The sequence below is a fragment of the Eumetopias jubatus genome, unplaced genomic scaffold (assembly GCF_037043125.1).
Source record: "Eumetopias jubatus isolate StellerSeaLion01/CBP00866 unplaced genomic scaffold, mEumJub1_p1.0 scaffold_16, whole genome shotgun sequence".
Lineage (NCBI taxonomy): Eukaryota > Metazoa > Chordata > Mammalia > Carnivora > Otariidae > Eumetopias > Eumetopias jubatus.
The window spans coordinates 60,680,324-60,705,459 of NW_028274822.1; the positions used below are offsets into that span (position 1 = coordinate 60,680,324).

General features: G+C 43.3%; 1 protein-coding gene across 7 annotated transcripts in view; it reads right to left on the bottom strand.

Moving 5' to 3' along the window:
- PIEZO2 (piezo type mechanosensitive ion channel component 2) overlaps positions 1-25,136 on the bottom strand; it is a 588,882-nt gene that overhangs the window by 70,227 nt on the left and 493,519 nt on the right. For 2 of the 7 annotated variants that reach the window (XM_088019743.1, XM_088019741.1), the window contains exons 22-30: positions 19,291-19,467; positions 18,879-19,004; positions 17,103-17,303; positions 16,196-16,400; positions 15,973-16,074; positions 14,781-14,946; positions 9,589-9,832; positions 7,238-7,334; positions 5,950-6,109 (exon numbers count right to left, since the gene is read on the bottom strand). The exons of the other annotated variants lie outside the window; for them this stretch is intronic. In XM_088019743.1, the coding sequence (XP_087875869.1) occupies positions 5,950-6,109; positions 7,238-7,334; positions 9,589-9,832; positions 14,781-14,946; positions 15,973-16,074; positions 16,196-16,400; positions 17,103-17,303; positions 18,879-19,004; positions 19,291-19,467 (1,478 nt within the window). The remainder of the gene's footprint in view (positions 1-5,949; positions 6,110-7,237; positions 7,335-9,588; positions 9,833-14,780; positions 14,947-15,972; positions 16,075-16,195; positions 16,401-17,102; positions 17,304-18,878; positions 19,005-19,290; positions 19,468-25,136) is intronic. 7 annotated transcript variants of the gene reach the window in all.

The window sequence follows — 25,136 nt, forward strand, 5'->3', positions numbered from 1 at the left end:
CATCTCAGCAAAGCATTCCTCATCTGACCTTATTATAGTTGTCCCATGAGGGACCATTGGCAAGGAGGAGTGAGTTCAGATTAGTTTTCTACTCAATGAGCAGAAAAGGGTATGGAGTGAGCTTGGCTTCCCTAAGGAAAAATGCAAAGTTGGAGTTCAAGCGCCATCACTGGGATGTTCAGATTCCTGCCTCTTTGCTTCTCTTCTTCCTATCCTTCCATTCTCTTCTGTTTGTTCTCACTTTTTTAAGCCAACTCTAGGGTCCCCATTGATCTATTTCATCAGCCTCTCTTAATATGTGCAATTCTGGTCCATTGTCATTGGGTCACATCTGCTTGGTAAATCCCGAGTGGGTAGGAAACCAATGGTGTGCCTGCCCTTCGCTGGGCTGTTGTCAGAGGTTCAGAAAAGGCGTGACTGGGCACATTATCAGCTGACCCCTCATAGGCCCTGGAAATTCTTCTCTGTAGTGGCTATTTAAAACTCTCTACACTTTTCTCAAATCTGGAATTCTGTCAAAAGCTTTTCACTCCTAGTAAATAACCTAGTCTCCCACTTCCTGGAAAGAACATAAGTCATGAGGCAACAGTTTGCTCAGCTGCCTACCACCTACCCTGTGGACACCGTTTCCTGCATGGGCAGTAAGAGAGGCGACATCCTCACCTGCAGCCTGCCTGAGCTCTGGTCCTTCACCCCCCTGTAGACTGAGGGGCTCCATACTGCCCTTTCTTCCTTTTTCTGCATTCTCAGCCTTCCTGCTGCCACCAGATCCTCCTCAGAAGTATGTAAACATGCTGACATCTTACTAACCTTAGAAAAAAAATCCATGCCCACTGCACAGTTTTCCATCACTTTCCACAGCCTCCATCACTGTCCCTGCATGAATATCTCACAGCCACTGTCCCCAAGTCTTTCCCTTCAACCTCAGCTCACTGGTGTTGGGCTCTGTTCCCCAAGTGTTGAGGTCACTGCCTTCAGTGCTCAGTTTTCAGTCTTGGGTTTGTATGTCCTGTCTGCTGGACTTCTGCCTTGAAACAGCCTTCCTCACGCTCCTAATGCACCATGCTCTTTTAGTTTTCCCTCTTCCTTTCTGGCTCAGAGTTGCTGGTCTTCTCTGCTCATCTCTTAAATGTGGATGCTCCCCAGGGTCCTCTTCTCATTCACATGCTCTTCAACCACTCACCTGCTCTAAATCCATCTGTGTCATGATGACCCTCAGTCCATTTCCACCTGCAGACCTATCCTCCCAGCTCTCTGTTAGACTCATCATGGGTTTAGTTTCACAAGCCCATGAGCCCTACAGGTCCCTGGTTGTGGTTAGCATTCTCCCAGCCTAGAGCTTCTCGGCTTCTTTGCATTTGGGATCGGCACCACCCTTGGCTTCAGCCAGTATCCAGCCATATCACCCTCTATCCTCCTTTCCTTTCCACCCCCACCTCCCTTCCTTCCAATCAACTATCCAGTTGTGCCAATTTGACTCTTACGTATCTTCCTATTTTATCCCATCCTGGTCAGAGCCACTGTCTCTGTCCTGGATCATCAGAGCAGCCACCTACCTGGTCCCGTGTCCTTCACAGCACAGGCAGAGTGGGCTTCTGAAACGCAACTATAGCCACATCACTCCCTGGCTTCTTTGTATCTGTGGGATCACTTCTTTATAAGACCCGTGATAATCGGACCTCTCCCTATCTCTCCAGCTAACTTGTCATCACTCACTATCTTCACCCTCAAATTTCTGTGTCTTGGCCACGCTGAGCTTCTCAGGGTTTCTTCATCAAAGCTTCCCCTGGTAAGTTCACTTGGGCTGTGTCCCCTGCCTTCCTCCTCTGACTCCTGTTCACTCCTCAGGCTGCAGCTTAGAATGGAAGCTGCTTTGGTTCCTGCCCCTTGCCAGTGGTTATGTATCGTTGATACAATTCCCACAGTTTCTTGAATGTCCCCTACCATCACACTAGTCACAAGCACTGTGTTTGCTTGCTGATATGTCCCTCTCCCCACCAGCTCTGTGAGGGCAGGACCAAGCAGCCACTTTCTTGGAACAGAGTGGCAATGAGTATATCAATGAATGAATGAACGAATGAATGCCTATTCTTCGGAAATTCTGTTTATTATTAAGACATGGCTTTTCTTTTGCAAGCACGAGCTGTATTCCAAACCAAAGAAATCGGTTTCCATAATATGAGGAATATGTTTTCTAAATAATTATGACAACTCCAAGGAAAAGATACTGGCTTACTATTATGTTCTGGATGTCTAAGGACCACATGCTTGGGAGAAGGAGAAAGGCCTATTTATCCACACAAATACCTGCTGCTCTATGAGTAAATAAAACTGCTGTTAGGATTAGATGGCATGGACAAATCCCCAAAAAGAAAGAAAAAGAAAAAAAAAAGGACAAGACATTGGGCTCTATAAAACTGATGTCCTGGGGGTTAGAAAAACAATTTTAATGGTAAATTCCAGGGTCAATCTTGTACATAAAATGAAGTCACTGTTCATCTATATAGTGAGGGCTTAGGGTACCACAAAGCTCCTCAGATTAAATGTAGGTCCCCTACTGAAAATTCTTTCTACTGGGCTCCAAGTTAGTTAACAAAGGCCAGGAATCGCTTCCCTATAAATGGACTTCTGAAACAAACATTTTGTTTATCCTGGCAGAGGAAAAGAATAGTCTCCAGGAACACTGGTGGTATAAACAGAAGTGTGTTAGTCTAAACCACAAATCAAAATGATAGATTTTTTGGAAATTTCATATGATACAAGCTGATGTTTATCAGGTTATTTAGCACCACAAATCTGAAGGGATCTAGCAAGGCTGGTGTCTCTGAGACAGACACAGCAGTCTAGGGCACTACGACCTCATCTCAATTTCATTCCCTTTAATATCTAGTTTTCTTCCCAGTCTTTTCCCCAAAACCTACAAGATCGGAGCAAAAGCTGAAAAAAGGGCGGATGGAGTTCAAGAAGATGACAGCAGTAATGGAATAGAACCAGTGGCCCAGAGAAAAAATCAGGTCACTGGGGGGAAAGATTGAAAGGATAAGAAAAGACAGATAAGGGGGTTTAGAATGAGCCTGAAGTATCACACTCCTCAACCTAAGGTCTGAATAATAATACATAATTGTGTTTTTCTCCATTTTCAGGAGTTTCTTCTAAACACAGAGTCAGAGAAGGGGAGTGTGGGCTAGTCTCTAGACCAACATGGCTTGTGTTACTGCTTTGGCTAAGGCCAGAATGAGCTACGTCTAGTGAGGCACTTTGTGCCCCGAAGGCTCTAGACAACCAGTTGTCTTTGACCTTCCATAGTGTCCCAGATCCTTTTAAGTGTGATTCTGAGCCAAAGTCTTTCTTGTTACTCTTCTATTTTAGGTTTTAAAGGTCTTGTGCTAAACCCTTCTTGGACTGGTTTTCCTAGAAGGAATTTCTTAATTTCTTTTTTTTTTTTTTGGCTTTTTATTTTTTTTATTATGTTACATTAATCACCATACATTAAATCATTAGTTTTTGTTGTAGTGTTCCATAATTCATTGTTTGCATATAACACCCAGTGCTCCATGCAGAGCGTGCCCTCTTTAATACCCATCACCAGGCTAACCCATCACCCCACCCCCCTCCCCTCTAGAACCCTCAGTTTGTTTCTCAGAGTCCACAGTCTCTCATGGTTCGTCTCCCTCTCTGATTTCCTCCCCCTTCATTCTTCCCTTCTGGCTATCTTCTTCTTCTTTTTTAACATATAATTTATTATTTTTTTTCAGAGGTACAGGTCTGTGAATCAACGGTCTTACACAATTCACAGCGCTCACCATAGCACATACCCTCCCCAATGTCTATCACCCAGCCACCCCATCCCTCCCACCTCCCCACCACTCCAGCAACCCTCAGTTTATTTCCTGATTTTAAGAATTCCTCATATCAGTGAAGTCATATGATACATGTCTTTCTCTGATTGAGTTATTTCGCTCAGCATAATATGCTCCAGTTCTATCCACGTCGTTGCAAATGGCAAGATCTCATTCCTTTTGATGGCTGCATAATATTCCATTGTGTGTGTGTGTGTGTGTGTGTGTGTGTGTGTGTGTGTGTGTGTGTATGTATATATATGTGTATATATATATATATATATATATATATATATATATATATATATATACCACTCTTCTTTGTCCATTCATCTATCAATGGACATCTTGGCTCTTTCCATAGTTTGGCTATTGTGGACATTGCTGCTATGAACATTGGGGTGCACATGGCCCTTCTTTTCACTACATCTGTGTCTTTGGGGTAAATACCCAGGAGTGCAATTGCTGGGTCATAGGGTAGCTCTATTTTTAAATTTTTGAGGAAACTCCACACTGTTTTCCAAAGTGGCTGTACCAACTTGCATTCCCACCAACAGTGTAAGAGGGTTCCCCTTTCTCCACCACCTCTCCAACATTTGTTGTTTCTTCTCATCCATTTTTGTCATTCTAACTGGTGTAAGGTGGTATCTCAATGTGGTTTTGATTTGAATTTCCCTGATGGCTAATGATGATGAACATTTTTTCATGTGTCTGTTAGCCATTTGTATGTCTTCTTCAGAGAAGTGTCTTTTCATATCTTCTTCCCACTTTTTGACTTGATTATTTGTTTTTTGGGTGTTGAGTTTGAGAAATTCTTTATAGATCTTGGATACCAGCCCTTTATCTGTAGTGTCATTTGCAAATCTCTTCTCCCATTCTGTGGGTTGCCTCTTTGTTTTGTTGACTGTTTCCTTTGCTGTGCAGAAGCTTTTTATCTCGATGAAGTCCCAAACGTTCATTTTTGCTTTTGTTTCACTAGCTTTTGGAGATGTATCTTGAAAGAAGCTGCTGTGGGCGATGTCAAAGAGGTTACTGCCTATGTTCTCCTCTAGGATTTTGATGGATTTCTGTCTCACATTGAGGTCTTTCATCCACTTTGAGTTTATCTTTGTGAATGGTGTTAGAGAATGGTTGAGTTTCATTCTTCTGCATGTGGCTGTCCAATTTTCCCAGCACCATTTATTGAAGAGACTTTTTTCCATTGCATGCTTTTTCCTGCTTTGTCAAAGATTATTTGACCATAGAGTTGAGGGTCCAAATCTGGCTTCTCTATTCTGTTCCATTGGTCTACATGTCTGTTTTTGTGCCAGTACCATGCTGTCTTGGTGATCATAGCTTTGTAATATAGCTTGAAATCGGGCAACGTGATGCCCCTAGGTTTGTTTTTTCTTTTTCAACATTTCCTTGGCGATTCGGGGTCTTTCTGATTCCATACAAATTTTAGGATTGTTTGTTCCAGCACTTTGAAAAATGTCATTGGAATTTTGATTGGGATGGCATTGAAGGTATAGATTGCTCTGGGTAGCATAGACATTTTAACAATGTTTATTCTTCCGATCCATGAGCATGGAATATTTTTCCATCTTTTTGTGTCTTCTTCAATTTCTTTCATGAGTGTTCTGTTGTTCCTAGAGTATAGATCCTTTACCTCTTTGGTTAGGTTTATTCCAAGGTATCTTATGGTTTTTGGTGCTATTGTAAATGGAATTGTTTCTCTAATTTCTCTTTCTACAGTTGCGTTGTTAGTGTATAAGAAAGCAACTGATTTCTGTGCATTGATTTTGTACTCTGGCACATTACTGAATTGCTGTATGAGTTCTAGTAATTTGGGGGTGGAGCCTTTTGGGTTTTCCACATAAAGTATCATGTCATCTAGGAAAAGAGAGAGTTTGACTTCTTCTTTGCCAATTTGAATACATTTTATTTCTTTTTGTTGCCTGATTGCTGTTGCTAGGACTTCTAGTACTATGTTGAACAATAGTGGTGAGAGTGGGCATAGTTTCTTAATTTCTTATGGGTTCTACAAGCAAGCTCAGGCAACAGCACAGTGCAATATTACTTCCAGACAGATTTTTTAAGAGAAACCACTTGATTCCATGGCCTGACCTACCTCGAAGCCAGGATCTGTGAAGCTTTTATATCAGCCACAACATGTAGGAAATAGTAACTCATGAAAACTCTTCTTTGCAGGAGAAGGAAGGCAAAACATATACTGTCCCAAATAATTCCTGCTTCACCACTGGGTAGTTTACATGAGGAATCATCATCAGCTGGGGTAAAAAAGTAGAAAAAAAAAACAAATTAAAATTAACATCCATTTTCATTTTCATTTTATAATATCTGTAGCACAATCAGACTTGAGGAATCCCACAGGCATAAGAGCGACATTCTGATGCATGGACTCACTTATGGATGCGTTTATTTACAGGCAAAGATACACATTTCAAATCCAATATCAACGTTGATTCATAAGACTGACCACAAGTGACCTCTTGACAGTGTAAGGCACAGGAGGGTCTCTTTGTCAGGGATGGCTCTTGAGTGTTTCTCTCTCTTAGAGGGAGAGAGATCTCTTTCTCCCTGAACAAGGGCCATGGAGAAATAATGTCTGTATGTCCCAATGCCAGAGGCAATGCTCTGATACAAACAAACAAACAAAAACAAAAAACAAAACCACCTCTTCTGGCAACAATGATCTGGGGTAACCAGAAGAGCAGTTAACACAGTATTGTCTATTAGAAGAAGAGGTATCAACAAACATCTTATCCTAAATCAGAACAAATTCTCCGTTACTCTTCATCCTGGGCAAAGCATAGCCTGGATTGGAAGCCACAGTGGGGAGAGTGTCATGTTCAAGTTTCCCCACCCTGGGTGCCAAGGAGGACTGAGCATGGTGTTATCCTGGGTCATGGTGCAAGAGGCAGAGGGATGGAAATGGAAACTTCTGGAACTGTAGAGACCCTGAAGGTCCTCCCAGTTGTTTTCCTGAGTCTGAAGCGCCCTGAGCTTCCTGAGGAGAGAAGGACCTGGAAGCCAGAGGAACTTTCTGACAACTCAAGATTCTAGCGTCAACCACCACAGGCCTGTGGCCTTCGGTAACCCTTCCTAATATAACTCAAAGAAGTTTGGGGAGTATAATGGGCCACAACTAGTCCCCAGACCTGCCAGAGTCTGAGAAGTTTCCAGAGGATGATCAAAGATGCCTAGAATAGGAGCACTTCATGTTATGGACGATAGATTCATAATGAACTACAGTCCTACTGCCTTCATCTAGAGGTCGAATTGACTGTCACTGTTTTCTCTTTTCTTTATGTGCTTTGGCTCAATTTTAAAATTAGAACAATACAACCATCCTTTCTCTCTGTCCCTACACTTCCAAATTTGCCTTGCATACTTACGCATTTTATAGCCTTTGACAGTGCAGGCCAGGCTGAAAGCTTGGATCAACCAGCAACTATTCTGAACCAATTTTTCAATGTATCCACATGCTCCTATCTGAAAAACAAATGGGAGTGGCAAATTGTGAAACTCTATGCCCAGAAGAAGAGGTTGATGCTTTGTGATCCTACTCTGTGTAAGAATTCACAAAGTCTCCGTACCAATGATTCCAGGAGATACTTGTAGAACCTAAAATCTCAGTCAGCATGGGATAGTGCACTTGGTGCTTTAAAAGCACCATGATTTCCTTGGGGAAATAAACCCCATGAGTAAAGGCAGAGTCTTTAGTGTGATGATTTCAGCACTTAGAAGCACCTGTCTTTCCATAGAGAAAATCTTGGACTTCTGTAGGAACAAGCCAAACGCTGATATCAAATGGGTGAACAATTACCCCCAGGACTTTGATTTTGGTAGTTATTCTCTCACAAGATCGGACAAATTAAACCTATGCTGTTTGCCGGGAGATCATCACAAACATCAGCTGCATGGTATTCTTAAAACAGGAAAAGAACACGCATTTTGAGCCTTTTTTGGTTAATTCTCTGGGCAAAGGAATATTCTTTATTGATTGGCATGTTGTTGTCTCTCTCATAACAATGATTTATGTTAAGTTCACATGCTGAGGGGGAAGACGTTTAAACAGACAACCATTGCAAGCCAATACATAAAAGGGATGGCTGAACTGTGCATATTTCCTGGGAACATGTGAGGTGGGAGTATATTTAGAATTTGTTCCCAAGTTGGCAGTTACTCAGCTTGAGTCTCTGCACCCACTGGAACATGCTCTTCACATGACTATCTTTGTCCTACACGGCCATACTTGTGTTTGGGTTCTCTACGTTGGGAATGTCCTCCTCCCTTTGTCTCTCTGGACACCCTTGAATCTAGTTTTCAAGTCTCTGCTGGGTTCAAATGGCACTGCCTCCCAGAAGTCTGCTCCCAGTTAATTCAGGCAAGGCATGAGGCACTCCTTTTTTGTTTTGGTTTCCTAAAATGTTGTGATATTTAGCATTCACAGACCACATTATAATTATTAATAAGTAGGTTTGTCTTCCCTTTAAGATTGTGAGTTCCTTAGGGTAAAACCTGAAGTCAATACCATATCTAGTTCTTCAAGGCAAAAACAGTGCCTAGCAAGTCTGCAGTATAGGTTTACAGGATGAATGAATGAATGAATGAACTTTGTGGCCATACGTTTCCAGGACTGGTTGTAAGAATCAGCCTCTGGCAACAGATCCCTCACTTTCAGACGGCTATCGAATGGAATGGTGTTCTGTTGTTCTCTCTGTCCAAGAACTTTCAATACTACCCCAAATGTACATAAATATTGGTGGGGTAAAATTGCTGCATAAGAGTCACTTTTACTATCAACTGATCTTAGACAAAATTTCAATGGTCTTAGACAAAATAAATGACTCAAATACATATTCATGGTGACACAGACTTCGTTTTCCAAGATCTCTAAACACAGCAATACACGTGCCCAAAAAAAAAAAAAAAAATGAAATGCCCGCATAGTAGACTTGCCTGGTGAGCTCATCTTTCAGTAACCAGGAAGGTGAGAAGCAGGAAGCTATTACCTCACGGCCCCTCTAATGCACTATCAGTACTTGGCAGCAGCAGGTGCAAGGATTAACTCTGACTTAGGGCCAGCTAGAGATGTATTAACTCCTTCAGCTCATGAAAGGTTGTTGTTTAATTTCCTGAGATAGTAAATACCTTAGAAGGTGTCCCTGTGGCCCAAAAGATTTTATGCAATCCTGGGATGACTAGTGGGCCGAGTGAGTTACCTGCTCGGTCAGGGGGGAATGTGGTGCCCTGGGACATGGATATTTAATAGCAGAGCAGCTAAACTTTGTAGAGGAAGGATGTGTGTTTTGCCCCCACCCACTACTGGCTTATACTTCCATAATTCTTTCTAGGTAAGCCAACACAATATCAGTTTTGAAGAGATTCAATGACTAATTCGGGTCATAAAAGGGCCTTTTTGTAGCACAAACTGTGAATGGTGACAAATGATCCCTCAGAAGAAACAGGATTTTAACTTAAAAATACATTTTAGAATGTATTCCTACAAATCCCTATCCTTCTGCCATGTGACCTTGAGATGGTGGACATGAGCAAACAGGATTCTGCTTAATGTGGCAAAACGAGAGTAATAAATGGTTCTTTGAATTCTGACTTTGCATCATCTTATTTGGGGCTTTTAAGAGAGGAGTGTGACGGGCAATTGGGCTTTTAATAACCACTGAATGGACTGTTTACTCTTGTGCTAAAACCACAAATGTGTTATACAGTGGGAGGCACTTACTGACAGTATGTTTTTCATCGTAATCACAAAAACGTTGTAGGCAATCAGCCAGTCCCAGTAGCGCAGGATGCTCTTGATGGGTTTCAGCAGCAAATCACCCCCAAAGAGCAGGAAATAGAAGCAGGCTACCAAGTAACCCATGCAAAAGATGCTGATCCTGGTTGTTCCCGTGATGAAGATGATCGTGAGGACAAACCAGAAGAGGTAGCTGAAGATGATCACTTTGGACATGTCTAGGTACGATCTGGAAAACAAAACTGAACCATCAAACGACGACAACACACGTAAATAAACAATGAAGGCAGGAGATTCTACTGTAATGAGGGACAGACGTCGTACCATCCATTTGACTCAATATGGAAGCACTTTGCAAGTCATACTGTGAGTTCTGTACTCATCTTTCATTTAATACTGGGCAATCCTCACCCAGTTAGTAACAGACGAATAGGTAAGTTGTAAAAACACTTAACAGTACTTTATTTGGGTCAAATTTCCCACACACAACTTTAGTCGCCTTCTACTAACTAGATCCTTCAAGAAGAGTTAAGACACAAAGACTGGCTAGAATAAGAAATCTCATCTTCACCTTTCATGTAGAAGATTGCTGCTTACTCTTTCCATGAAGTCCTTTCTTTGTCTTTAAGTGCATGCCTTCCGGTGTGCTTATTTATTTTTATTGTCTCAAGGTAACATTTAAAATGTGTAATTAAAGTAAATAAATTACATTTTTGGCTTCATTATTGCATTTACAGGGATTTAATTGTACTTGGTAATTTATTTTTTCTTATTAGCCAAAAGTTCAGCATGTTGTTTTTGACAAATTAGGCGCCCATATGAATACTGCAAATCAGGACATTGTTTATCATTGTTGCTCTGAATCGTCCGAATGATCTTTTCAAGTTCTTGATTTTAAAGGCCCACGCTCAGCCTAGAAGACATTTGCTGTATAATTTGGTCAACAGTTTCCATTCTATTTGTATACTGTCATGATGTCTTTTTTTTTAAATAATTTTTTATTGTTATGTTAATCACCATACATTACATCATTAGTTCTTGATGTAGTGTTCCATGAGTCATTGTTTGTGCATAACACCCAGTGCTCCACGCAGAATGTGCCCTCTTTAACACCCGTCACCAGGCTAACCCATCCCCCCACCCCCCTCCCCTCTAGAACCCTCAGTTTGTTTTTCAGAGTCCATCATCTCTAATGGATCGTCTCCCCCTCCGACTTACTCCCCTTCATTCTTCCCCTCCTGCTATCGTCTTCTTCTTTTTTTTTTCTTAACATATATTGCATTATTTGTTTCAGAAGTACAGATCCGTGATTCATCAGTCTTGCACAATTCACTGTCATGATGTCTTAAATGACAGGAGTTACATACTGAGTTTTTATTTTTGGTTTGCCTTGAGCAAGGTAGTTGGATGTTTTGGCCATTATAATGTGAAACCACTTTTTTCTTTACAGTACTTGACCAAATTTGTGTGTCTATGATATTTGTAAATACATGCGATATCTGTGTTTCTTATCATAAGCCTATTTAGTTTTATTCTCAGTAGGGTTTTTGGACTGTACAATGTTTATATGATCTGAACTCCTTATACATAAGAAGGTGTGTATATTAATCCAATTATGGACTTAAAATATTTTAAAAGTATAAATACCCTTATTTGCTGCAAAGACCAGTGTGTAGACATTTGCTTTTTAGCAATATTTTTAAGTGCTCCATTTTAATGCCAAGGAATAAGTCTTTTGGCAACACAAACTGGTCAATAACAGGTAATGCAGGTATGTTCAGGTTAAGCCAACAATGTTTTGCATTTTTATGCTTCTTTTCTGTCAACACTAATGAAGTCAACATTGCCTGAATGTCTGAATAATGAAACACATCCCTGTTTAAAAGTATGTAACTGAAAAAGAAATAAAAAATAAAGGTAGTTTTTTAAAAAAAATTTCCCACACACAGCAGTATCTTCTGCCTATTACTAGAGTACTCAAAATTCCTCCCTGTCTTCCCATAGGAGGCATGAATAATTGTATGGCAAGGGAAAGTCTAAGATACAGATGCCTCCTGAAGCAAGAGAACAGGTGAGACTGGATTCTCTTAAATGAACTAGAAATCGATAGATAAAACAAATTGTGTTACATTGAAGGTCTTACGGGAGGTGGAAATCCCTCCTTGCAGATGAGAAGTCATTCTCACAAAGCACACACAGCCACAATGAAGCCTGGAGGCTCTGTCCAACACTCAGCCTCATTAGAGAAAGCTGTTCCTAAAAGGTACATTGTCGGATAAGCAAACTTCTTTGACCTTTACTCTTTTGGGAGTAAAATACTCAATCCTTTAAAATGCTTTCATGAAATTTCCCTCTCAAATCTATTTCACCCTTCTTTGACGTTACAGCCAAAGGAGACCGTATAAAATGCTGGTATTTCTCAGCATCCCAGGAGCATCGCTGGTGAAATTAGTGATTCATTTGAGACGTAATACCGGAATCCCACAGGGCCTTCTCGTGTGTGTATGGGTGTGTGTGTGTGTGTGCGCGCGCGCACGCGTGCATGCACACTTTGAGTCAGCAGACTTGGCCTGCTGGCATTTTGAGTGAGTGTGTGTGCATGTAGAAACGTGTGTGTTACTGTAACATGTGCTTCCTGTGGATGTCCCTTCCTTGCCCACAGTTGTTCATTCCTACTCAAGGTGCCCCAGCCTCCGCTCCTCAGCACTTAACCTGCTTCAGGCTCAGAAATCACAAGACCAAGCTTGAAGGTCACATGGAAAACCCCAATGTGCCCTGAAGAGGAGGCTCAGGGACCCCGGAGCAGATGCATGAGCCCTGGGGACATGTAGTGAGGTGAAGAGGCTGCTTTCCAGAGCTGCAGAGAAACATGTACCCGCAGAGAGGGCTCGGGGATGCCACACCTCCCACAGCAAAGCGGTCGCTAGCTTCCCACTCACGACTGTGGTGTGTGACAGGTTACTGCCTGAGATGCACTTTTCTGGCAGTCCTCACTGAGAAATGGAATTAAAAGCTTGAAATAATTCAGTTTTTCAAAGATACCACTCTAAAAATCAGTGGTGCACAAAATTTTCGAGTTGATGTTTTAGGTTTTTCGTTAAGTACACTGTAGAGTTGAATACTTATCTTTCTCCAACTCTTCAACCTGATGTGATAAGACATTTGATTTTGTTCTAATTTCCTGTCACTGTGAATTGTTCAAGCATTGCTGATTCATGATAAAATGTAAACATGTGCTGTTAACGATTTCTTGTGGATTTTACTGTTCTGCCTTCGGATAAAAACTTCTTTGCGAGCCTAGGTGGCTCAGTTGGCTAAGCGTCTGCCTTCGGCACAGGTCATGATCCCAGGGTCCTGGGATTGAACCCCACATTGGGCTCCCTGCTCAGCGGGGAGTCTGCTTCTCCATCTGCCCCTCCCCTCACTTGTGCTCTTTCTCAAATGAATAAATAAAATCTTAAAGAAAAAAATTTATTTTTCTCTCTTTCGATAGGTAAAAAGATCAGCTGCACTGATATTTTCTCTTAGTATCACAGAGAAGAGGTAAAAAGTGGAATTCATACCTTATCTTAGTGGTTAGTGTGGTATGTTATTCCTAAAAGGAATCTTTAGGTTTACATAGCTTCTCATTTTATTTCGTTGTTTTATTGTTAATTTTTGTTTTTATTATGTTTTAAAGATTTTATTGATTTGAGAGAGAGTGAGAGCATGGGCAGGGGGAAGGGCAGAGGCAGAGAGAGAGGAAGAAGCAGACTCCCCACTGAGCAGGGAGCCTGACACTGGGCTCCATCCCAGGACCCTGAGATCAGGGCCTGAGCCGAATGCAGATGCTTAATTGACTGCGCCATGCAGGCGCCTCTAGCTTATCATTTTAAAGCAAATTCACTCACTGGTTTGTTCAGTACATGCTAAGCTCTTAGGCCACTGAGAGGCACATACGGGCCTCAGCACCCAGGTTTTGGAGCTAGGTTGATTGGGTTCAAATCCTTGCTCAGGCTGGGGGTGGGATAGGGTCTTCAAATAACAGTCCCGTGCAAACACGATTCTCTGGGACTCAGAAGGCAGGGAGCCAATCTCAGGTGAGGAGAGACACACCGGATGGTGCAAGACTGATCTGCACGCTGCACACTGCTGCACAGCCTCTCCCAGGAACAACAGCAGACCTGGAGGGTGGATGCTAACTAGTGAGACTCAGGGAGTCCAGAGGTGCGGGCCTGGTGAGGAGGCATAGAACCCCCCCCCCCACTTCTGACCCCGACCACAGAGGGCAGAGCTGGACTGTGATTGCTGACCGTGGAGGCAGGGGGCGCCCGCCATGACGGGGCGGCAGGTGAGAAAAAGCACGAAGACTTGGGAACCCAGAGAACACATAAGGAACACAGAGTGAGAAATTTAGTCAGGTTTAAATGCAAACTCTGCTGAGGGGACGATCAAGCTGCCAAGATCAGCTGCCACCAGACTGTGGAGGACAGTGGAGGACAGAGAAGGTGCTACAGTCTACGCCATACCGCCCTGAATGCGCCCGATCTCGTCTGATCTCGGAAGCTAAGGAGGGTCGGGCCTGGTTAGTACTTGGATGGGAGAAGGTGCTACAAGGGCAACCCACATACCAGAGAAGATAGCACACCAGGGGAATGACAGCATGGGACAGGCTGTGGTTCCCAGCCTGCCACGGTGCCCACTGAATATGGAGGACCAGGAGGAGGACAGGGGAAGGGGGAGAGGGTGGGGAATGGGGATCAGGAGGGACAGGGGTGAGGAACGGGGATCAGGAGGGACAGGGATGAGGAACAGGGATCAGGAGGGAAAGGGATGAGGAGGAGGGACCGAGGAGGAGGAGGAAGAGAAGACAAAGATGAGGGACAGTGAGTCAGAGGAGGGGTCTCTGCTGGAGCACCAGGAGGCAATATCATGGGCCCCCATCAGTTTGTCGGGGGAGAAGTGGAGGGAAACTGAGGGGAAATGCGTGGTTCATGCTGAGAAAAGCAGAAGGAGAACTGTAATTCAGAGACTCAGCCTCTCGACCACCGAGCCCTCTGCCTGCATTTATGAGCCTGGCATGTACCATTAGCCGCCCAGTTTCCCAAGAATGGTGGAGAGAGAGTTGGAAGTGGAGCTACGTCCTCCAAGTGACACACACATGCAAAGTGGCTTTGGACTTGCGCAGCCACCCTCACCTGCAGTGGATGAAATCTGGCACGGGGTTATGCTGGCTGAAGGAGGCTGCGTCAAGGTTCATGCAGATCTCCACGTTGTCCCCTGCCATGATCCGCACTGCAGCCTTGTTTTCGTCCTCGAAGATCTGCCTTTGCAGGGAGGCACACAGGAGCAGCATGAAGTCATCTGCGGGACAGAGGGATCGCTGAGTCACTTCTCATCCAGGTTTCCATGATGCAGCAGACAGTCCCCACAAGGGATGAGTGAGTCATGTTCCCAAAGTTCCCAGTGTACAGTTTTCCCTGGATTCCAATCTAGGGCCCAAGTCCCACCTTGCCCGCCATGGAAGATGCAAGGGTGGGGGCACAGTCAGGGAGAGTGCAAGTATCAGTTGATAATCCCTAGTCTCCTGACTTTCTTATGGGATAATGTTTATTTGCATTTATCTCCCACCAAAATTTGGAGGAAGACAGTTGAATGTGCTTCCCCATCTTTATTTTTCACTTGGGGTAGAGGCAGGCACCTGTGGTTTTCTTCACGCTCTCCATCCCCCATTGTGTTTGTAACCAAAAGCTTCCCAGAGTGGATGGACAGGGCAATGAAGGTGGAGAGCATAGGTGAAGATCATGGCCAGTTATGGGCAGGCAGCCTCCCATACATTAAACCTGAATGTGTGGAGGCAGCATGGTCCCTCTGGAGGTGACCCTCTCGTCTTAGGTGGGGCTGCTCTGATGTTGGGATCATCAGCCCACCCTTGGAAGGGCCAGGGCTACAGTCTGGTGCTCGAGAGTCTGAAATTTGGGAGCATGTTCCTAGCTTCCATAGTCTTAGCATTAGCTTTGGTCTGTCCATGGTGGCAGCGTGAAAGAACCACTTTGCAAAAAACAAGGCCTCCTCTGCAGTCTACCTTCTAGAAGGTGGATGAGTAGAGTGGGGGGAGGGCAGCAGGAGAGTGGGTATGTGCGTGTGTTGGGAGGTAAAATACGGAAGTGGAGATGGTATTTCCAATGTTTATTTATTAATTTTGCAAATGGAGTGGGGGCCAGTAGAAGCCATTAAGGACTTGTGACATTAATGCATCAAGACAAGCTTTTACATGATCACCAAGTGCATTGGAGGAAGCAGGGGCACTGATGCACAGCACACCAAGAAGGATCAGCAAAGAGAAAACCAAACCCCAGTGCTCTGTGGTCCCGTGGCTCCAACACTTACAGACAAGAAACATGGGGTTGGGCCGCACAATGAAGTCTGGGAAGTACAGCCACTTTATGATGTTGTCATTGAAGCTAGCACCCTTGAATCTCCATGGGTAATCTGCAGGGCAGAAGTGGGAAAGAGCAAAATCAATACGCTTCTTCCCTGCCCTTGTCCCAACCGTCCACGACACAAGGGCTGATTGCAAGAGCAGCTGGCTTCTGGGGAAGGGCCCACGCACCTCTGCAAGGAGCTGCAGGGATGCCGATACAGATGAAGTACTGGAAGGTGATGATGCACGCCAGGAAGCAGCAGTACTTGGGCCAGATCTCTGCAATGGCCTTTCTTCTGCGCCGATATAAGACAGCTATCAGCCAGCAGGCATGAATCATGGCATAGAAATCCATTCGCTGACCAATTACATTAACTGACATTAGGAAACAGGTCTGTGTAAGGATGAAAAGAGGCAAAAAAAAAAAAAATCGGGTTTACAGGGAAGGGGAGTGGTGTCACCTGTCAGCCCTGTGCCGGTGGTTCAGAGACCTGCATTCCCATGGGGTGTCTGTCTACACATGTTCACCAAGCCTTGCCTCTGTGCGATGTCTTACAGCTTGTATAAATTGCTTCCAAGGAAATCAATGACTACATCACTGTGAATAAGAACCACTTCAAACTGTGAAGAGAATAAAGCTACGCTCTCTTCATGAAGCACCACTGTTTCAAATTCTTTCTGTTAAGAGGCAGGCACTACCACAACCATTTCAGGTCAAACCAGTTCATTTTGGCGAAAGTTAAACTCTCAGAATGCACAAAACACAAAGAAGATTTGTAATACATTAAAGAAGCCAGTGAAAATGACAAAGTGGTATCTGTGCATCTGCAAGGCTACAAAGATCCAGAGAGGCCAAGTTCACTGTGGCAGAGTAGGGAGCACTGGCCTTGGTCTTAGAAAACTTTCAACCAGGCCAGGTGAACCCTACAGCAGAATGTCCTCATGCTGATCTTGAGGAGACAGTCATCAGAGCACAGAGATGTACAAGTAAGCTCTAGTGGCCAAATGGCCAAAAAAAGCAATTGGGATTTTCACAGAAAAAAAGAAAAAAAAAAAACAAAACAAAACAACAAACCCACATCAGCAAGAAACTCACCTCCAGACCAAACTTGTAGAAGAAGTAATTTATGAAATATTTGGCACAATTAATAAGTCCATCATCTAGATGGAGTCTTGTAATGTCATGAAAGATGGTTTTAGACACCGGGGCCGTGAGGTTGTTTCGACCTCGATAGTATTCCTGATGGCGGTAAATTGTAACCTCAAAGGCCAGAATGGCCAGCATTAGGAGATTATTCTACAAAGCAAGAAAACACAGTTGTGTGAAGCCAAATGCTTTAGCTTGGTCACTTTAAGTAACCCCCATAATCAATCTTTTTTTTTCACATTCTTGGTGTCTAAAAGAACAATGCTTTATAAAATCCCACCTCTATAGAAGTCTTGAATTCAATGTTCATTTTCCCTATGGTAGAGTAACAAGGTGGAGCTACCTGCACTGTGCAATCAGGGTAATTTCCAGGATGCTAGGATCTAGAATCTCTAGACAGAAGGCTGGTGATGCTCATTCCTGTTTCTGAAAAAGAACACTAGCCATAGGAAGATGCAGTGACTAGTTGCCTTGGGAGGGTGGTCCAAACTTGTTTGCAACTTTAAGTGCAAAATGATACAGGGCCATCTGGGAAACAGATGAAGCTGCAGGGGAAGTCTTTCAACACCTTGGAAATTTGGCTAGAGAGAGCTGCAGACTGACAAGCATGCTGCTGACCATAACATAATCATAGTGAAGATGAAAATAGTTAATGTTGATGGTACCGCATGTGCTATTCTGATTGCTTTTTTCAAATATCAGTTTCTTTTAGCCTTATAACAGTTCTTGACAGTAGGTAGCATTTGTATTGCTGCAAATCATGTCTGTCCTATGAGAAAAAAATGGGAAAGCTACCCACAAAAAAATGGGATGCTTAGTATTTTTAAAATTCCAGGTGATGAGTATAAATGCTTTATTTCTAAGTGCTTCTGTCAGTGTGGTATGAAGACCGCTCAGATTATCCATCAAAGTAAAATGGGAACAGTCCGAAGCATATTTTTTTCATTAATGTTTGTTTTGACTATTTGCAAAGTTTCTTTTCAAAGATAGGTTGTTAAAAATTGTATTATCTATAATGATAGCTAGCTGGAATTTTAAATAAAAACTTGAAGAAAAAATTATATTACCTTTCAGCATAATATAGGTCTTTTATTAAACATTGTAGAGAAACAATTTAGACAGCAAACATTTCTCATAAATGCTCTACCTACTTCTCAGGAATAACCGCTATAGACAATTTGGTATATTTTACTCGATATTTTTCCTTGTATCTAGAAGAGATCACACTATGCATGGTGTACTGAAATTTGCCCTTTTTTAAAAGCTAATATATTTTGGATGTCTTTCAACATCTCACATTATCAATCTACCTCAATCTTTTGGTGGTTATATAATATTCTAGTGAATATATTTGTCATACTTTATTCAATCAATCTCAAACTACTTGATCAATTTCTTTTCAGCACAATGCAACACTGATGGTAATGTTTAGTCATTTGTTTCAAAGGTGACTCCAAATGTCACATAAAAAGGCGAGGTTACCACTCCAGCAATCCTCAGTGTCGTTTAAAGAGAGCACATTCTGCATGGAGCACTGGGTGTTATACGCAAACAATGAATCATGGAACACTACATCAAAAACTAATGATGTAATGTATGGTGATTAACATAACATAATAAAAAAAAGGCGAGGTTATTATCAGATACGATATCAGAGGTCTCAAGGCAAAGGCTCTCAGGCGTTAACAGTGCAGAGGGGCATGCGAAGTATGGTGGAGGCCTTACCCTCAGGTAGACAAGCAGAGGGGAAGACTTCCTCAGGCCCACCCATTCTGTTGGGTCAATAGGAGCGCTGTAGAGCTGAGACTTGTTCAACTGGTGGATGGGTATATTCGTTTGATTTTCATTTGGCTGAAAAGAAGAGAACAAAGAGTTTTAAAAAATGGTTGCAGAAATTGGAAGAGTTCAGATTTTTCTCCTCAAGCTTTGTGCAAAGGACACAGTGGGACTGGGAGGGAAAGATCCACTTCAGGGGGTGCGATCTCAGCAGGGGAAGAAGGTTAGGGCCAGGATGTATCGAACATGGCTGAGGTGACTGAAAGGCCGGACAGAATGTGCTTGGGGGTGTGGGCTCCCCAATATCTGTGTCACTTCCCTAAAGACCAGGCAAGAGGAGTCCCCTGTCTTCAAGGCTCACCAAGGAACAGTTAACAGAAAAGTTCTCAGGCTTAATGGTTTGCAGCTGGTACAACATTTTGCAGACGATGATTACACATGTCCAGACAGTGCAGACACTTGAAGCCAGACGGCGCAACTTGGCATATGGCAGAGCAAAAGCCCAAGAAATCAAAAATACATAGTTGAACAGAGACACCTGAAAAGATAAAATCAGAAATGGGGACAAAAATACATAACATGGCACAAGAACCACAAAATGTGGCAACTCGATTTATTCAGTTTGGCAAAGTCTGATTGAGCTCCTGGCATGTTTGAGGCATTGCCCTAGGTGTGTGTGTGTGTTTGGGGGGGGGGGGGATCTTGTATGACAGAAAGATACATAACCAGATGACGTCAATATAGCATAGCAGTGGCTCAACCACAGATGGGAACAGGCTCCTGTAAGAAGACCCAGAAGGGGTCCTTGGCCCCATCTGGAGTGCCCAGAGCATTTTCTGGAAGGGATCCTGCCTGAGCTGGGCCTTGAAAAATGCGTAAACTTAGCCAGGCCAAGAAAGGTGAGAGGTGCCTTCCAGGTAAAGGATGTACAGGTACAGGCAGGAAAGCATGATGGGACATGGAAGGGACAGGTGGCCACAAACAACTGGAAATTCTGGACTTGAACATGGTGAATGGCAGCAGTAAATGAAGCTGGAGATGCAACTGAGAGTCACACTTTATGGACCCCTTTTAAACCATGCTATGGCCTGGGAACCCTCTGTGCGGAAAATAGAGAGTCAAGACTTACCAGCAAAAATCTTAAGGAAAGATTTTCATTTTGTTGAAATAAGTATAACTGAAGAATGAAGATGCACCCATCAGAGTTCAGTGACAGGTGAGGAGACCCACTCATGGGTACTGCCAGGAGAACATGACCAGGGCCCAACTAGGGCCGTGGAGCAGGGATGGAGAGGAGTCACAGGTTTGAGATGAGAAGTAAAACTACCTGGAGTTGTTGACTGGTTGGCTGGATGGTGGCAATGGCTGGGGTAAAGGAGGGGGTGTAAGGAAAGCCTCCCAGGTTTCTGGCTTGGGAGCCAGAGCCCTGAGAGGATAATAGTGCCACTACTGAGACAGGATCTTGGTGGGGGTCAGGGGCAGGTGTAAAGAGGGAAGGCAGTGACATCAACTTGCTTTAGACTCTGTGTGTGTTTATCAATCTGGTAAGATGTCTAATCATTTCTAATGGTTCTCCATAGCCAACAGTTCATGGAACAATATAGAAGGACGGCCATTTCACTCATCCGTGGAAAACACTCATGTGATTAAAATAATGATTAAAATAAGATCTGGATATTGTTAAAATAATGTTGTAAGAACACTTATTATCATCAGCATGAATTAATTAACATTAATAGCACATACTCAGTTGATAAAATTCAACATGTAGCCAGGGCTAAGTACTGTGGGCTATAAAACGTTTCGTCACCTGATTGGCTGACAAAACTACAAAACAAGAAATGAGGAGACTCTGGGACAGCATTTAAGTCTGTAATTTAGTAGCCACTACTTTTCTACTTGTCACTGTCCAGGCAAGGAACCTCTCTGAGAATAAAGCGCTGAAGTATTAGGGTAGTAAGAACTGCCTTTCAGAATTAATTGAGGAGGAAAGAAATACCACCTTGTGAACTCTACAGCGCTCACAAACACAATAAATGTTACATTTTAACAAAATATTTTGATTGGCTAAATGACTCTTCCTTCGTCATCAGCCAGTGTCATGTTAACTGGGATATTTAAAAACATTTCTTTTCTCCTCGATTAATTCTGTAAGCCTATAAAAGCTACTAAGAAATTAACTCTGTTATTCTTTTTAGTATGCATTTAAGGCACTGAGCATAAAAACAGCACAATGAATTTACATAGAACTCTTAATATTTTGAGTGTTAGAGAAAGATACATTTTATGAAGTCCTAACTAGGCTCAAGGTAGCATATCCTGTGTGGATTCCTGGCCTCAAGAAACACATGGGGTAGTGCCAGTGAGAACCGTGTAGACAGTCATGACAATATGGTGGAGGGGATGTCTGCCTGGGCTGAAGTTAGCTGTCTGGGAGCATGGGGCTGATCAGCTAGTCCAGGGTTAGGGAAGACTGTCCATGAGTGTTCAATCTAAACTGAGGTTGGAGATACAAATGGGAGTTAGCCAGGCAGGGGAACAGCAGGTGTGGGGCCTTCTGGCAAGGGAGAGCATGGGGTGGACATCCTTGGAGTAGCAAGTGGCTCACCATGAGAGCAGTGTGATCAGGGTTCCTTCAGAGGGCTTTGGAATCCATCTAGGCTAGGGTGTCTAGGAAAGAAAGTGGTGAAGTGGTCTAGGGCCGGATCATGAGGGTCCTGTAGCTAATGCTTGTGAGGACAGGAGAGCTGTTGAAAGTTTTTGAGTCGAGGATAACATGAACATATTTATGCACTGGAAAGACTGTTGTGGCTGCAAGATGGAATCCATACTGGCAGGAGGAGAGATTGGGGCATGGTTGGGCATCTGGTAGAGTAATCTAAAAGGGAAATGACGTGGAGATAGGGGGCTCAGGTTTAGAGATGTTGAAGGTGTTTTGGGACACTCAAGGATGAGGTCATATCCAGCTGTGACTTGGAGATACGGGCCTGGAGTTCAAAGACCGGATGGCATGAAGACACAGATTTACAATTCTTGCATGTAGATGGTGAGTGAACCACAAGAACTCATGAGACCACTCACAGAAGGTCTAGAATCAGAAAAGTGGGCTGCAGTTAGAACCTAGAGAAGAGAGGAGTTGGTAGGAAGAGAAACAGCCCATGAATGAGGCAGAAGGGAGGGGCCAGGGAATTGTGCTGTTTTGGAAGACAACAGAAGCTCTTCAAGGACAAGGAAATGATTGTCAATAGCCAATGTCATAGAGAATCAAGTAAAATGAGGCCTGAACAGTGTCGGTGAGGTGGGAAAATGGACTCGGAGAAGCACCATACTTCATCCAACATAAACATGGTTGATGATGGTCTTATCCTTTCCCTGATGGTGGGAATGTCGTGGAAAGTACTTAAAAATTTTACAAAAGACAAATATCTGGGCCCCAACCAATATCTGATGAAGCAGAATTTCTAGGGAAATCACTGGTCATCCATGTATCTAACACGTGTCCAGGTGATTCTTATTATCAAGAAATTTGGGGAAGTAATTTTATGCCATATGCCTCCCTCACAAAACACTTTTCCACAAATTTCACTTTCTCTGAATATAAACTTCTAAGGCTTGAGGCCACCACCTTGAGAGAGGAGCCCCTGAGAACTGTGGTCCCCACTGTAGAGTGGCCCAGCTGGCCTCCTCCCTCAGAGCACCTGCAGCCTCGGTGACCGCCTCCACAGTACGACCCCTGCATGACATGCCCTCCCTTGCACCCACAGCCTCCTGGGATGCCTTTAATGTGACTTTGGTTTCATTTGCCAGCCATGACTATCAGACTGAGAGCCAAGGCAAGAAATGTGTCTTTCACGCCTTTGTGCCAACATCTAGTGGAGTATAAGCATTCAATTTATTGTAATTTAGTTTAAGTGCATAATAGAGGCTAAATAAATGGTTACTGAGAGTGAAAATAATAATTAAAACATCAATTGACATGTAGGGTAAATATCAAGCTTGCAAAGACATTTTATTTCCTTTAGCCAGTAAACTTTACTGAGCTGCCACAATTGTCCAGGCCCCATACGAGCTGCTCAGGATGCTAAAATAAGGTGTGGTCCCTTCCTCAAAGAATAACCTGATCTCTCAGAGCTTTCTGGGAAACTTTGAAATTAGAAACATATAGCTGCATATAAAAAAAGATGACAATGTTAGATATATATATATTTAAAATCTAGGTCCTTCCAAAGTGGTGTCCCTCTGGTAAGAGATAATGATGTAAAAGAATGGCCTCTATAATAAATTCTTTCTCATGGTCTCTTCTTCCTCTAATGCCCATGATGATAACCTTATAAAGGTTTAATGTTTGACCCCAAAATGACCTGAGAAATGACTCTGAAATTTTGTGAAAACAAGCAGCCTGCTGATGGCCTTGGATAAGGAAGAAGATTTCACTGGGGTCGTTGACTTTGTTCTCATTTTGCCATTTACTGATCAGCAATTTTTGAGAAAGGATATCTTTTGTACAAATCAAAGTTAATAAGCTATGAATGGAAACTATGTGTAGCAAATGTCATCACTGATGGGCTTCTCTGGTTGAGGATGAGCCAAGCCTTCAAAGGAGAAGAGGCCCCTGAAGGAATAAATCAGCAGCTCAGAGGTGCACAACATCAGGGGCTGCTGGTCACAGGTGAACAATGCCCCTGGAATTGTGCAGCATAGCTTCCTTCCTGCCCCCGCCCAATGTGAACCCTAGACATTTGTCTTTGTTATAAGCAGATAAGATTCAGACATATCATATCCTGGATTTGGCACATGGCTCCTTATAAGAATCAGTGTTTGTCTTTCTTCCCCAACTGTATACTCATTAGCATAGAAAGAGTTCAGTTGAAACCTCGTGAGGCACCAAGTTAGAACCAATGGAGGCAAAACCTTCCAAAATGAGGTGCTAGCCAGCCATGTAGAAATTTCAAAACAAAACTGTTGATGGGAAACCGTTTAGAGGGCTTTTCAGGCTCTTGGGGAGGGTACAAATGGGTCAAGATGGTGAAGCTGACAGGAGGGAGTGTGAAGAAATTTCTTCATAGGAGGTGCTTCTGTCAGTGCCCACCCCCCACAAGGTGATGGGGTAGGAAGGAAGGGATGCTACATTCTCTACCTAAACCCCAAACAAGGAGCTTCAAACAGTACCATAAAGAGATGCTAATTTGTGTATTCTGGAATCTGGACACTGATGGCCAACTTCACCCAGAAAACCCAGCTGGTACAGCTTTGGTGACTAGGCCAGGAGTTACCTCATTGCGAGACACATACACTAGCAGAGCACAGACTGCATGAGTGCGCACAGCCCTTAGACCTGAAGGGGGAAGAGAGAGGGCCCGGAGCTGTCCTACGTCCTGCTCAGTGACACTGCCTGCCCGGGGAATGAGACTCCAACAGAAAGGGTCAGGAGGAGCCGATGCTGGAACCAGGCACTAGAGGAGCCCCTGAGAGAAGGGGGGGTTTAATCAGCCCCAGGCCACTGTGAGGCCATCCTAAGAAAGCACACCACCATTCCCACCTGAGGCTGTGGTCCAGCATGGGAGGCCTTATAATGCAAGTTAGTTCACTGGAAGGAAGGGCAGAGAGGGAGGCAGTGAAGGGTGTGTGTGTGAGAAAGAAAGAAGCTGCTAGAAGAGGAAACGCTTCTATCTGGTAAGAGATTAGAGTTTAGTGCTGGTGAGGATGCAGAGAAAAGGGAACTCTCGTGCACTGTCGGTGGGAATGCAAACTGGTGCAGCCACTGTGGAAGACAGTATGGAGCTTCCTCAAAAAGTTAGCAATAGATCATCTACCCTATGATCCAGCAATCACACTGCTAGGTATTTACCTAAAGAATACAAAACACTGATTCAAAGGGATACGTGCACCCTGATGTTTATAGTAGCATTATTTACAATAGCCTAATTATAGAAACAGACCAACTATCCATCAACTAATGAATGGATAAAGAAGATGTGGTACTGGAGTGTTACTTAGCCATAAGAAAGAATGAATTCTTGCCATTGGCGACGATGTGGATGGAGATAGAACATATTATGCTAAGCAAAATATGTCAGTCAAAGAAAGACAAATACCATGTAATTTCATTCATCTGTGGAATTTAAGAAGCAAAACAAATGAGCAAAGGGTAAAAAGAGAGAGACAGAGAGGCAAAGCAAGAAACAGACTTAACTGTAGAGAATACAC